At 32.0% G+C, this 15,746-nt stretch overlaps 2 protein-coding genes across 5 annotated transcripts; both read left to right on the plus strand.

Moving 5' to 3' along the window:
- Window positions 1-3,155: 3,155 nt before the first annotated feature.
- Window positions 3,156-6,663, plus strand: LOC133693848 (probable serine/threonine-protein kinase PIX13). The gene is made up of 6 exons (XM_062115187.1): window positions 3,156-3,489; window positions 3,616-3,974; window positions 4,456-4,591; window positions 4,689-4,825; window positions 5,700-5,823; window positions 5,957-6,663. The coding sequence occupies exons 1-6, from the start codon at window positions 3,414-3,416 to the stop codon at window positions 6,433-6,435; spliced, it is 1,311 nt and encodes a 436-aa protein (XP_061971171.1). The 5' UTR covers window positions 3,156-3,413; the 3' UTR covers window positions 6,436-6,663.
- A 2,685-nt stretch (window positions 6,664-9,348) lies between these two features.
- On the plus strand, window positions 9,349-12,646 carry LOC133693363 (dehydrodolichyl diphosphate synthase 6). Of its 4 annotated transcripts, none has more exons than XM_062114567.1 (3): window positions 9,349-9,546; window positions 9,633-9,704; window positions 11,101-12,646. In XM_062114567.1, the coding sequence occupies exon 3, from the start codon at window positions 11,136-11,138 to the stop codon at window positions 12,249-12,251; it is 1,116 nt and encodes a 371-aa protein (XP_061970551.1). In that variant the 5' UTR covers window positions 9,349-9,546; window positions 9,633-9,704; window positions 11,101-11,135; the 3' UTR covers window positions 12,252-12,646. The 4 variants fall into 4 exon arrangements, with proteins under 4 accessions (XP_061970551.1, XP_061970550.1, XP_061970552.1 ...); XM_062114566.1 differs by having other exon boundaries at window positions 9,349-9,542; XM_062114568.1 differs by having other exon boundaries at window positions 9,349-9,528.
- The last annotated feature ends 3,100 nt before the right edge of the window (window positions 12,647-15,746 follow it).

The following is a 15,746-nucleotide window of genomic DNA, read 5'->3' on the forward strand; positions in this document are numbered from 1 at the left end:
AGGAGTGACAAAAACCAACGATACCTTTATAATGGATAGTTATTGAGCTTTTGACCGGGATTTAACTCTTTATAGTAAATTTATATGCACATAATAAATAAACCACTTATAGTTTAAATATAATAATTTATGACAAGATGAGTAATGCAATTTATTTTAGATATAATGTTTTAGAAGTAATAGTATCTTTTATTTATTATATTCAGTCTCGTATTATAAACATCTGAATACCAATTAAAATTTTTAATGATCATAATATAATTTTTCCAAAAAAATCATCAAAATACTAGATTTTTTTTTAGATTGTCACGATGTCAAGTGATCGATAGTTATTAAAGAATATATCATCCATCCTCAAGGTTAAATTGCCCGTTAAATGGTCTCAACACAAATATAATCTCTTCGAACTCCAAGGTCTGACTTGATTTTCTTTTTAAGATAATCAAGCCTAAAGCTAGAAAAGAAAAAGATTGCGAGATTTTTATCAGTTTCCACAATGGATTTGGGCTGCAAGAGTTAAATCGAATTAGAAGAATTAATTCTAATATTTAAAATAAATATTGATTTTTTCTAATTAAATAATAAGGACAAAGTATAATTAACAACTAAATAATGAGCAGAGATGGGTTTCCCAAATGGAATGCGAGCCTTCTATTGTGAGTAAGATTTAACCTTTTGATCACTAAAACTCTTACGATTGATCATTTTTTTTAGTTGATCATGATTTCTATTCTTTTCTTTTGATTTATTTAGATTTTTTAAACCTGGTTGACTTTACTATTTATGATCGATTCCAAAATTTCTTTTTTTTATTTAATTGTGAACAATTATTATTCTTATTAGGCTAACATATGAATGTTTATTTTTAGTATAAAAAATATTTTATATATTCTTTAATTTATAGAATAAATAAATAAAATATTTCTCCATCATATTAGTATTGAAATTGATCAAAGGAATTGACCATTAATGACATGGCTAAATAAGCATTGTTTGATCAAAATGTCAATAATAGTTTTAAACATGTAATATGTTAGCCAATAAATATATTTTAAATGAAACGTGTTCTAAATTTTAGGTTGCAACTTCTACTAATTTTTCAATCAGTATCCCTTCTTCATCTTTTCCATAAAACATCTAATTTCTTAAGAACGAATCCCTTAAGAAATTTCCACTTAAAAAAGATTAAAGAAATATTATTTTCAAAAAGATTATGTGAATCTTAATATATGAAGTACATCCATCACAACTTGGCCTATTATTTCTATTCTCAGCTTGTTGAATAAGATGTAACAACACTTTAGTGAATAATGAAAATACCTTGAAATTTTTAACCATAAAGTTTGTACTATTTTGCTCATTATTACACTGTTGTTTCAAATTAGTAATAATTGATAATCCCTGTAATGATGATGCCACCTATCTAACTCGTTTAAAAACTCGAGTTGATTTGGTAATCTGACTGACCTTAACAAAACCTCGTTATAAACCCATTAACTATATTTTTTTGATCAAAACAATATCATTTTAATTATTTTTTTGAGATCGACCTGAGTCAACTTCTCAACTTGTAACTCGAGTCTTGCCTCTCGTTGACCCACGAGTCACGTTTTAAACTATGAACAAGACATAATAAAATGCAAAAAACCTTGGTTTATCCTTAATATATATTACCATCAAACTTGCAATGTTTAAAACAATAACTAAAAATTATTATTTTTATTTTAGTTTATAATAAACATTAACTTTTTTTAAACTACTTTAAAATGTTAATTTCTCCGCTTGTCAAAATCATGCAAATATTTTTTTTTGTAATCATTGTAAAAATGATAATCGCTATAAAAATATAATTAAATTATGATTTGATCATTTATTAAATCATATTTTCAAATATATTTAATAATAAAATAAATAATTAAACTAATCATACAATGCAACTAAAAGTAATTATATTAGGAATAGAATAACAAGAAGACAAAAAAAAAAAAACACACAAAAAAATTCAAACAAGAACCCTAACCGTTATTTTTCCAAAATCTCTCCCTCTCAACAAAGGACTATAAATGTTAAAATAGGTTTAAAACCAACCATAATCCTAGATAGAAAAAATAAAAAGCTAAAATTAAAAAAATACAAAAATTAAAAAATAAAACAAAATCTTCTATATCTAATTTGAAGAACTTTCCGATCTTGGCGACTTATAGCCACCCAATCTGTAGAACCTTCAAGAAAATAATTATACATGATCTAATGTACATATTAAAAGTTTTGGTCGTTTTGGTTGAATATGTTATTTGGTGTGACCAAACATCTTTATAGGCTTGTATTTATTTACCTGATTTATAAAAATATCTATTGGCTACTCACATGGTTTAATTACATTATATTTATACTTGATATTTTAGAACCTTTTTTATATCGAATAAAATATTTGTATCAAGCCAAAATTAAAATCTAGAATAGATGAAATGCAAGATAATAAATTTATCATAAAATCACATTTTTTATTATCATTTAATTCCAAAGTCTTTATAATTAAATTTTATTTTTTAAAAAACTAATGTATTTTCATTTTTCTATATTATGTATATTTTAATTATTGTATTAATTTTTCAATAATAGTATTCATTATTTTTCATAATATAAAAAAACACTCATTCGGTAAATTTTTTTTTCATGTTATACTTTTTAATATAAATAACTCTTTAATTATTTAATTTTATTCAATTCATAAAAAAATAATTACTCTAATTTATTTATTTTTCAATTTTTATAGATTATTAAATAATTTAAATAATTTCCTCTCCTTTTATCTTGCTTATATTTCTCATTTTTTAATGAGTTTTGGTTTTATATTTTATATTTTTTTTTAAATTTAATGGTAGAAACTAAGTTAATTAAAACCAATGATCCAACCTGGGGTTAAATGTTAAAATTATAAAATGTTTAAAAATGCAATTTTAGAAAAAAAAACTTGGTTTCAGTTTTATTTTAATTTTAAAGGAACAAAAATAATTATCTAAGACAAAGATAAAGACTTTTTCACACACACACACACACACACACACACACACACACACACACACACACACACACACTTCGTCTCCATGATTTGTATTTTTTATATCCCCGAGAGAGCAAACAATACTCGTGACAAAAATAACAAAATGTTTGGCCAAACAAGACAACTCAAGAAACAGCCAGCAAAGTGAAGACATGGTAATTGCCTAGTCTCCATTCATCAATAAAAGAACAAAAAGAACATTCTTAATTTCTCTCCCTTTTCTTTCTTGGCTCTTTCTTGGTTTCTGCCTCAAACTTTCAAATCTCCATAAACCATGAAGAGTGCTGCTAACATCTTGCTAAGGTGGTCTGAAGATTACTTAGCTTTGATGAGTTACTGATAGGGCAACATGGGTAACTGCCTGAGATCTTTCTTCTATGATCCTAGTCCTAGCTCCATAGCCAACAACAATCCTTCCACCCCAGGTATCCTTCTTGCTTTACCTTGTTTGTGGATATCTTAAGAGTTCATATGTTATATGTTGCTTCTTGTCTTTCCTTTTTAACTGATCGTCTAATGATCTTTTCCCATTTTCCGGATGCAATATACAGGGACATCCAATAGTACTTACAGCACCACCACCATAGATGTCTCAGCCACTAGTAGTAGTATTGTTTGCAGGAGTCAATTCTCTGAGGCAGCGAGTCATGATGAAGGAAATGAAGTGATAAATAATGCAAATGGGCAAATATTGGAATCATCAAATTTGAAGGTGTTCACTTTTGCAGATTTGAAGAGGGCAACAAAGAATTTTAAATCAGATACTTTGTTGGGCGAGGGAGGTTTTGGTAAAGTCTATAAAGGTTGGATTGATCAGAAGACTTATGTGCCCTCTAAGTCCGGCAGTGGCATGGTGGTTGCTATAAAGAAATTGAACTCAGGAAGTATGCAAGGACTTGAAGAGTGGCAGGTATTTTCAATTCTAAATTTCAACTGTCTTAATATTCAAGAAAGTTATATTTGGGCATTTAATAGGCCATTCCGTTATCAAGTTTCATGTTTTTGTTGAGTTTGTGACCAATCCATGAATGGATGGGGAGAATGATAATGGGAAAGCAACTATGGTTTTTAAATATTTTTCTGTAACGGGTCCCACCTAGCATGACTTTGTGTATGCTATCGAATAGAATTTCAATGGTATGATAGTTGGTAGAAGATGCCCTTGTCATAAGTTAGCAATTGCGGTCCAATCATTACAATTACGAGCTGTCTTTAGATCAAAATACCAGGAAATACACCTCCTTGCATTGAGGGTGTGGTTTGGGGCACAAGCCTCTAGTTCTTAGCCACAGACCAATGCTTCAATGGCCACATTTTGGCATGGTGTTTATTGAAATGTAGCCCCTATTGTTGATGCTAAACATCTGTTCCATTTTTCATTGGGTATGCAGTCAGAGGTGAACTTTCTAGGAAGGCTATCGCATCCCAACTTGGTTAAGTTATTGGGCTTTTGTTGGGAGGATAAAGAGCTACTCCTTGTGTATGAATTTATGCCGAAGGGAAGCTTGGAGAACCATCTGTTTAGAAGTAAGAGTTGCTGAAAAATAGAAAGAGGAATATGAAGAAGAAAAAAGTGTAAGGAATTAGCTAATTTCTAGATGAATTGGTATGGTTGTTTGTGCAGGGAATATTGAACCCCTCTCTTGGGATATACGGCTAAAGATAGCCATTGGAGCAGCTCGAGGTCTAGCTTTTCTACATGCCTCAGAGAAGCAAGTCATTTATAGAGATTTCAAAGCCTCTAATATCCTGCTTGATGGGGTTAGTTTATTTATTATGGTTTATGTATTTTATATTTGAGGCTTAATTTTCTTATGATACTCCCTATAATTTGTTGCTGAAAGAACAAATAAATTGAAAACCAGTAAGAAATATGGTGGTGGATGTGAATTGCCCTTTGTGATTCTAAGTTTCCTTAGATTAATTTTTACACTAACATATGTGCACATTGCTAAAATGTGATTGACAATGCAATATCAGATTAGTTATTTTGCAGCGGAAAGGAATGTCATTTTGTGAACTTAAGCTTCTGTACTTTTCCTTTCCTTTCCCCTCATTAATGATTTTCTACAGCTAGTAAATGGAGCCTTATGCTAAATTTAATTGATTATAAAAATTTGAAGATGATGCAAAATAGTTCAGAGTGCGTGACGCTGATGTTATACCAAGAACACTTTGTTAAGATGCGTTTGATTACACAGGGAGAGCTGGAGATCCAAATCTATCCCTCTAGTCGGTTGCTTGAATTTTGATGTGTTAATAAGATCATTAGCAAAACTCTGGCTGGTATCTATAAGAAAGACAACTAGACTCTCTTAATATGTCTAGAAGTTATGGCGGAGCTATCAATTGTCAATGGAGAAATGATATTGTAGCATATGTTGCAAGAAGGCATTAATAGGTTTTGGGAGGGTCATCTCATTGAAACTTAAAAATAGACATGCATGCAAGGTAGTATAACATCATAGGAGAGCTGATGGAGCTTTGGGGCCAAGGCCCTGCGTCCCCTGCCTACGTCCCCTGCTTCTTGAAACACCAAACAGATAAACGGCTTGTTTTTTAGGATGTAGGATTTATGAACCATCATTTATCATTACTAATATTCAACCCTTGTCATCTCAACTTCCTTGTGCAGAAATACAATGCCAAAATATCAGATTTTGGCCTGGCGAAGTTGGGGCCTTCTGGTGGAGAGTCACATGTGACAACCAGGGTCATGGGAACCTATGGTTATGCTGCTCCTGAGTACATTGCAACAGGTACGTGTGCCTTCAAGGACATCTGAAATGCTACTGAAACAGGCTGTTAAAACAATAGTTTAGATGATAAACATGTATACGTAACTCTTGGCGTATAAATAAATCATCTAATGTGAAACTTCATGATGAACAGGTCATTTGTATGTAAAAAGTGATGTGTATGGTTTTGGTGTCGTGCTACTTGAAATGCTGTCAGGCCAAAGGGCGCTCGATAGGAAGCGACCAACTGGTCAGCAAAATCTGGTTGAATGGTTGAAGCCATTGCTCTCGCACAAAAAGAAGCTCAAAACCACCATTATGGATTCGAGGATTGAGGGCCAATATTCGGCCAAGGCGATGGTACAAGCAGCACAACTAACTTTAAAGTGCCTGAAAGCAGATCCTAAAAACCGCCCCTCCATGAAAGAAGTTGTAGAGGTGTTGGAACAGATAGAGGCAATGAAGGAAAAACCAAAGGCGACCAAAAGCACTTTCGCTTCCTCACATTCTAAACCCCATCGCCGTGGCCAACAACCAACTCAGCATCGTCCCTTCTTCATTCCAGGTCGCAGGGTGCCTAAATACGAGCACGAAGTGAACATTCGTAAAATAACAAAAAAGAAGGTGAAGTAAGCAGAATTGGACCCAACAAATTCTATGTGCACACAAAATCAATTGCTCCTTCAACTTTTGATTAAAAGTCATGATTTTTTAAGTGATTCCTTTTAGAGTAGAACAGATTATGTTGTTGTAGTTGCCATTTGTATTCAGTGAGATGATGATGTTGCAACTTGAAAAACAAGAAGTGTGATTCTTTAATCTAATGAAAATAGAGTGGGAAAAAAAATCCTGGTGTTTTTATGTGGCTTTTCTTGGGGAAAATATGACCCATCTCACTCATAATTTCAGTGGGAAGTGCTATCTATAAGATTCCTAGTCATCATTCTATGCATATTTATAAAACAAACCTGGCTTTACCCAGCAGGTTGGCCCAAGATCCATGTAACCCGGAATCTTGATGAGGTTTCAAATCATAAAAACCCGGGTTTGTAATTGGCATGATTAAACCCGAGTAACTTTGTGAGGTAAATATATCTTATTATACTTCACATTTATTTTTTATAGCTTATTTTTATGAGTTATTTTTTAATTTTTTTAATATAGAGTAACTATATATAGCGTACATTTACATTAATTGTTTTTAAAATTTTTAATATGGGATAAGTATACTACACTTCATATTTTTTTTTTATAACTTGAATTGACCTAAATTGTTTATTAACTATACCATACTACATGTCTTATTTTTTTTTTTGTTATAGCTTATATCTACATGTATTATTTCAAAATCTTTTTATATAAGATATTAAAACTTTAAACATATATTTTTTTCGAGTTAATTCAGATCAATCTGTGTGATTCAGAACTCGATCTCTTAGCTGGATAAACCCCGGAAAGATTTGAATGACTATGATTCTACAACAAACATCTAGTAGATCAATAATTAAGTTCATTTTATTATGATTTCTGAGTCTGTCCAGATTACAGAAGTGGTAACAAGTGTGATTAAGCATGATGGAAGGTTATGGTGGTCCCTTTTAAAAGCATGTTTGGAAAGAATATTGGCTAAAGTCAAGCAACTTGAATTAATGACCTAAAGAAGCACAAGATACATAAAAGCAAACCCTCCAACTTATAAAGCTAATACCTAGCTTTTCGTTTGGTCAAAATTTCTCAAAGTCCATTGACATTTAGTGCTGAGATTATTATTAATTAAAATTTCTCACTGTTAGTAATGGATAAAATCGGATTAACACAAAAATATCAAGATTAATAAAAATGACAAAAAAAAAAAGAAAGAAAAGAAAGAGAGAAAGTAACATAGAAGGGAAAATAATAATAATAATAATAAGAAGGGAAAATTATTCTCACTCTCCAGTATTTTTTTTCTTACTTTGTATTAATTTTTAGACATTACAGTTTATATCATATTTTTTATAAGCTGTATAATACTTTATATCAACGTTAAAAAAATCAATAAAAAAATTTAAATTATTTACAAGATTATAATTATATTTTAATTAATAACTAAAAAGCTTTTATTTTGTTACAAATATCACACTTACCTTCTCCCCCCTCTTTTTTTTTTAGCCAAACATAAAACCCTTGTCGCTAGTCTCTGCCATACTTAATCTGGCCACCCAAACCCAACAAAAAATTAAATCATCATCATCATTATTAGTTTACAAATTTATTTATCTGTTCATCTTAAAAACCTGACAATTTTTTTTATCTCCAATTTTGTTCCCATCTTCCCTTAATAAGTGATTTTTTTTCCTGTTGTCATAGGAAATCGAATTTAGATCATATAATATGACTTTCTTTCATGAAAATTGATAATCTTTGGACTTTAAATTCAAAAGCTTGAGACTTCAAAGCAAAGATTGAAATATTTTCCAAGAGATTTTGATTTTTGTGGAAAAAGATGTACAAATCAGTGGCGAATAAAGGAGATGATTCCAATTACTAGGGCAAACTGAAATATATTAGATGCATTGCGTGTGCGCGCTATCACATGTTTGCATGGTAAATATATTTGATGGTGTTATAAAACAATGCTGTATACATAAAAGTAATTAAAGGTGAGATGGAAGCAAAGTTGCATATACATATATTTAAAAAACCATCTTATCTGAAAACTTAAGTTATTAGATGAGATCTAAAAATATAATGTATATTATTCTTTAACATATTTTCTCAAATAAAAAACTTATATTATATTTTGCTTAATTTTTATAAAATAAATAAGAATGGTGAGATTCGAACTCGTGATCACTTGGTTATCAAGACTCTAATATTATATCAAAAAATCATCTGAATCTAATAATTTAAACTATTACATAAAATTTTAAAATATAATTTATATTATTTTCTAATAAAAAAACATCACAAGATAATGTTTAACTAAATATGAGTATCTCTTGGGCTCTGTAACAGTTCATATATTTAAGGCTGAATTATTTTTCATCAAGAAATTTTACCCTACATCTTATATACCTATTAGAAAAACTTTATGTCTGTGATCATCAAAATCACAATGACTACATGAAATGTGACCTATTTGATTATGAACTGAATTTTTTTTTTGATAAAATAAATATTTTATGAGCTTGTATTTTCCTAGTAAATGTCAAATTACTTCAAAGTGAATATGTGCTTTCATGGAATTTGAAAATGAATATTATATATTGTTATGAGATTTTTATTTGGGTTAAAGAACTATTTTTGTTGAGAGAGAAATTGTGTATGAATATAGAGGAATTTTATTTAACTGATTTGTGGGTGTTTATATATATATATATATATATATATATATATATATAAAAGAGTAGATTTATCTTTTTATATAAATTTTAAAATTATATTGATCTAAAATGTAAATTATAATTTTTTGAAAGAATGAAGAAAAAATAAAAAAAATGTTAAGAGTATAATAACAATAAAAAACCTTCGATCTATAAATTTACATGGGCCAACAACACGGCTACTATCTAGTCTTTACATTAACAAACCAATAAGAAATTTCCCGCTTCCACACAACCACCACAAAGAGAGAAAGAAATTCCAGAATCGACGAGAGGTGGTCTTAACAAAAATTTCACTATAATAATTCGAATGGTTCTCTCTTCTCTGTTGCTAACTACCAGGTGTCCTGTTTTTGTCACTGTCCGTTTCTCCTTGTCGGTGCACACAAATAAACTAAAATAACATTAATTATTTTTTACTCTCTGTTTTTAAGGTTTTTAATATTAGTTTGATTGGATTCGCAGGCTCCAAGTTCTGTTCGTGGAGATTCATGATTGATTTTATCTGGTTGCAATATTGATCTGCACAGATCATAGGTAAGAACCTATATATATATATATATATATATTTTGATATTCGTGATTTAAAGTTGTCTAATGTGGTGCTTTAATCTTTGCGTGACTGTTGTTTAGGTAGTTTTGTTGGTCTTAATTGAGTTCATTCGAAGTGGGTTTACTCTAATAATGTTAAAGATTGAGATTTTGATTCAAAGTTTCTATCTTTGCTTGTCTGATTGCATTCAATTTGTCTCTTTTTTTTCTAATTAGTTAGTTAGGGACTAGGGCTCAGTCGAGTTTGGATTTTCTTAATGTAAGGAAGAATATAGAGGTTAGATTGAAGTAAGTAATCTTGTTGTTTTTGATGCGTTATGGATGTTACTTGTTTCGATGGTGTTAGAACTTTGAGGTTGGCATGGTGGTCTTAAATGAGATAAGCTAATGTGGGATTTGAATAGTAATGTTAAAGATTGAGACTTTGATCTATGATGTGGGATTTGAATAGTAATTTTAAAGATTGAGACTTTGATCTAAAGTTCGCAACTTTACAGGTGTTGTTGTCCATATAAAATTGCGTTTATTGTCATTTAATTAAGAATCTAACTTGTTTTGGGAGAAGGATTAGTTGGCTTTGATTTTATTTCTGTTAAATGAAGTTTCAAGATGAGTATTTTTGTTTTAGATTATTCAAGCAAGGATGTATGGCTAGCTTGAACTAGGAAATATTGTTGTTGGTATATTTTGGGGAATTGGGTTTTTACTTTCAAGCGGTGTAGTTATATCCTCAGGGATAAGGATTGTGTTACTATGGATGTTCTCATTATTAAAATGCTGAAGTTCATTGGTTTCTTTTATTTTTGTGGTGAATTATCTTATTTTTAGTACAAGTGCATGGGATTCTATGGTTACAATTGATTGCTGGATCTGACTTGGTGTTCACTGTTTCTTTCTCTTGACTAATTAGCCTTTAAGAGTTACTAATGATGCCATATTTAGCATTGGCCTCAACCTAGCTTTCTTTGTTGTTGCATGAATTGTTTGTATTGCTTTTCTACTTGTATATCAAAATTGCCTGAAGGACCAATCCACCTGCTACTAACACAGTAGCTAATCTTGTGACTTCTGAATCATAGTAGTCTCTGCATTAATATTGTGGATTTGAAGCACTGACTTAGCATAGAGAATAATCATATGGGTGTGATTTATCCTGTCATAGCTCATCAAAGATGTTCATTATATGTATGTGTTGGAACTTGGAATCCATGTTTTTGAGCTGTGCAGAATGAATGAAACATACATTTCTGCTTGCTAAATCTCATTGCTATTTATGTATTTTTACTTGAGCAACTTCTCTTTTATATTGCACTACTTCTCTACTGATTCTGGAGGGGTCAACTCCACCAAAGTCAACTAATTTTCTTTCTCTCTTGAATAGGTCAGTTGACACTTGCAGTTCTTGTTTTAGATACAATGGACAAACACCGTCGTAGTAGATTAAGTGAGCTGTTTGGTAGTTTGGGCGGTTTCTTCAGAAAATGCATGTTTTGCATTCTATCTATGGGTCCCATCCCCAACCATTTTGCTTTCATAATGGATGGAAATAGAAGATATGCTAAGAAGGAAAAATTGGAAGAAGGTGCTGGTCACAGAGCAGGATTTTCAGTTCTTATGTCCATGCTTAAGTACTGCTATGAGTTGGGAGTAACTTATGTCACTATTTATGCCTTCAGCATTGAGAATTTCAAAAGGAAGCCTGATGAGGTTCAGAACCTGATGGATCTGATTCTGGAGAAGATTGAAGGGTTGCTCAAGGAAGAAAGCCTTGTGAACAAATATGGTATCAGGGTGTATTTTATTGGTAATTTGAAACTTTTGAGCAAACCTGTCAGGGTGGCAGCAGAAAAGGTTATGAAGGCTACTGCTAACAACACCAAGTGTGTGCTTTTGATCTGCATAGCCTATACTTCATGTGATGAGATTGTGCAAGCTGTCCATGAATCCTGTAAAAATAAGTGGGAGGAAATTCAACCTTGTAACTCACATAAAAGTTTCAGTGGTAGGGTTGAAGAAGTAGATGGCAAAAGCATAGATGATGGCATTGGCCACAGTGTTCAAGAATTGTTCGGAGTTCAAACAAATGAATTACGAGCAACAAGGGCAAGCACATTCTGTAATGACATGGCCGAAGGAGTAGAAAGGACTGATAAAAAAAGTGGTGTGGTTGGGCATGCTGTCCATGGATCCTGTGATAAATGGGGTGAAGTTCAATCATTGGAGGCAAGTAGAACCGGAGATGGTGTGATTCCAAATGTAAAGAGTGAGAAATTGCTGGTGGATCTTTCGATATTAAAGGTGGTTGACATTGAGAGCCACATGTATATGTCAGTAGCTCCCAATCCTGACATTGTGATCCGAAGTTCTGGGGAGACCCGCCTCAGTAACTTCCTACTTTGGCAAACTAGTAACTGCCTGTTGTATTCTCCAAATGCACTATGGCCAGATATGAGGTTGTGGCACTTGGTGTGGGCAGTCTTAGACTTCCAGCGCAATTATTCTTATTTTGAGAAGAAAAAGAAGCAGTTTTAACCACATTTTGACACTACAGAAGATTCTCTCTTCTCTCTCATATTACAGTAGTTGTGCATCTGCGATTGAATTCTATTGGAAACTGGGAAGCTCAAGAGTCAGATGCCTCACCCTTTTGTTGTAATCTAAAGAGTTTAATATCCATGACTGGGCACTTCCAAATTACACTGATGCTTTGGCATGGGGTACTTCCAATTTTGGAACCATATTGAATTCCTTGCAGGCAACAATTTTCTTTTTATATTTTGGAAAATCATGAATATTAGCTATGATCTCTTAGCAGGGGGTTTACTGATTATATCATGTAATTGCAATGGACATAAATGATAGAGCCAAAACATTTGAACATGCAGGGGAGAGAATACTAATTGGAAATAAATCTGTGTTCTGTTCAAGAGTACTCAACACCAACTTTACTTGATGACTACATAAAGCTGTGTACAAGAGTCAGAGTCAGGTACTTTGAGCCTGTTCTATAGCAATTGTATCTTCCGTGGTAGCAAAGATTTTTCAAGGCATTTAGAAGAGCATGGATTTTTTTTTTCTCAGGGTACTTGATTCTGTCAAGCATACTTTTCTTGTCTGAGATAATCTGGGCATTGATTATTATGGTGTTTGCACGATGGATCTTTGCATAAGATTATCTTATCTTATTTCATATATTTTTTATTGTTCATTAAGGCAAAGTCATTTTCCTATGTGACACCAGCTAGATCTATATATCAGATAACTCAGTCTTGCATTCATATAATTTGTGTCATTCCCCTCTCAGATGCACTGGAGTTGGCGATGGATCAATTTAGACTGAATATGTGTTCGTTAATTTGCCATTGGTTATAGTTGCATGTGTCTGGCACGCATCTCCCCTGTCTCAAACAGATAAAAGCCTTTAATCTCTTTGCTGGATTACCCACTGTGCTAGCTAGCTATATGCATCAGAGTCCTATAAATCCCCTGTCTTCTTGCATGCTTCTGGCAACAGAGACGGACATCGCTCATTATTTACACCTATATATTATTGCTATATTAGTCTGCCTTAAATTTAAGGGTACCTCACCTCCCTCCAAAACCAGCATGTGCTCAAATCCCTTCGTTTTACTTTGTACCAACATGACACCTTGAACGAAACTGGGCCAGGTCTAACTCAAAGCACAGGACGTTTTGGCATCTTATACATGCTTTGCAAGATCCCTTAATTTTGACTGTTACATCCAACTCTTCTTCTATGTTGTTCCAAGGGTGCTGCTAAAATCACTAAGAATTTTGTTATTCCCACTATACCTTTTAAATTGAACAGTACATTTGTAGTTACGTAAAAAAAAGAAGAAGCAATCAACGATTTGAAGTCACTGCAAAGGTGTTCATTGTCAAACGAGTCCTATAAATGACCCTGATCTTTCCATTAACGACACCAGAGATGGCCATGGCTCAACCTCCACCCCTCTATCTTCTCGCTATTTTATTTTTTGCTCTTTTATTCAAGGGCACGTCCAGCACCCAGCAAAACCACAACGAACTCAAATCCCTTCACTACTTTGTTCTCAGCGAACATGCCACTCGGAATAAAACCGGGTATATCATCGTGAATGGTGTGGCTGGACCAAATCTGCCTCACACCACATCGACTCTGGGCACCTTGCATGTTTTTCGAGAGGCCATGATTGTTACATCCGACCCATCTTCTAAAGTTGCTGGCACTGTTTAAGGATACTTATGGCCATAGGCGGAGGTATGGCAAAGGCTGGGGTGGGCTTTAGTCTAGGTCAAGATTTTATCAATATTTTTTGACTAGTTTTATGTAAAATAAATTTTTAATTTTTAATTAAATTATTAAAAAATTCTGAAAATTTACATGGAGCCTTCTAATATGATGCTTTAGTTTGGGTTAAAATTTCAGAATTTTTCGAGAAATTTAGAAATTTGATGAAAAATCACAATTTTACCAGTTTTACGTTATTGGACGTAATTTTCAATCCGACCATCAGATCGAGCTGAAATTTTACGAGAGATCTTAAAATATATTGAATAAAATCTGGTTAAAATTTTAGAATGAATGGAGCTTGGTAGTGCTAACAAAAAAAGGACCGTCAAATAAAAGCAAAATGACTCATTAAGAGTAAAATGGTTATTTGCCATTAAAAAATAAAACAAATCAGCTCCTCCTTTCTTTTATATGTTGCCGACTGGGTAGAAGCAAAATAGAAAAATAAAAAAAAGAAAAGGCGAGAGAGAAATAGAAAAAAGTAAGGGAAAAACATAAAAAAAATCTAAGAAAAAAAAATAAAAAAAGTGAAAGAATAACCTCTTAAACTTACAAAGTCCAACTTATAAAAACACTAATATAGGGAAGAATCAAGTGAAGAAGGAAGGAAATGAAAGAGGGAAAAAATTTATTTAGTTTGTTTTTCTGTTAACATGAGATTGTTATTTTATCCCGGTTGAGGGGTTGTTACAATATCGATTCAGATTCGATTATAGATGAATTATATTCCACAAAATATTAAAGGATGTAACTTTAATAGTGAGTTTATTTTTACTTTCACTTTAATTTTATGTACTTTCAAATTTATTTTTTAATATTTTGAATAATATATTTGAATTAAAACTTTATTGTTAACTTCAAAAATTCATGTACATGAGTTAATAATAAATTTTAAAAAATATTTATATATTTATTTAATAGTCTAGCTCCGCCCTTGCTTATGGCATCCAGTTTTGATGGGTTTTGGGTGCTTGTTGTTCTTAAGTCTCCTTCACAATTGAAGCAGAATATTAGCTTGCTAGGGGTCTGCGAGAAAAACCGACTAAGCCGTGCCATAAAGCCCACTGTCCGATCACCGACGCGCGGAGACGGCCAGGCTGGGGTATAAACGCGATGGGGGGGGGGGGGGGGGGGTGGTTTAGAGGACGTGCTCGTACGGTTCACAGAAGGATTCTGTCAGACTCTGACTCCTTTGTCAACAAAGCTTTTCTGATGGCATATACAAGAAGAGCAAGATTGTTTGTTTTTTTTTTTTCTCTCTCTCTCTTTTGCAATTTTGTGAAAGATTTTAACAGGGAACTTGATCCTGTTAAGCAGATCAATTCTCTTCAGTGAGATGTTCTTGACGTTCATGATACTGTAATTTTGTGAGATGATAAATTGAAAATATCATCGCTGCTAGAGACCAAATTATACACTCTTATTATTTCAATTTAGATAATTGAGTGTCTATATTTTGCTTCGTGGCGTCTCTTTATCAAGTTTACTTATCACTTTTTTATTTTTAAGAGACGATACACATGTTAGATTTTTATTATTTATTATGAGAAAAATAAATTTTGACAAAAAAAAATAAAAAAGAGCATAATTTTTTTATTGCTTTTCAATTCTTAATTTATTTACACCGAAAAAAAACCCATCAACCAATTTTAGAAATTAAAATAAAATAAATGAGTAAAAAGTTTTTGTTCATTCTTATTTATTTATTTATGTTAGATTCTTTTATTTAGTGG

This window comes from Populus nigra, chromosome 5 (genome assembly GCF_951802175.1).
Source record: "Populus nigra chromosome 5, ddPopNigr1.1, whole genome shotgun sequence".
Classification (NCBI taxonomy): Eukaryota; Viridiplantae; Streptophyta; class Magnoliopsida; order Malpighiales; family Salicaceae; genus Populus; species Populus nigra.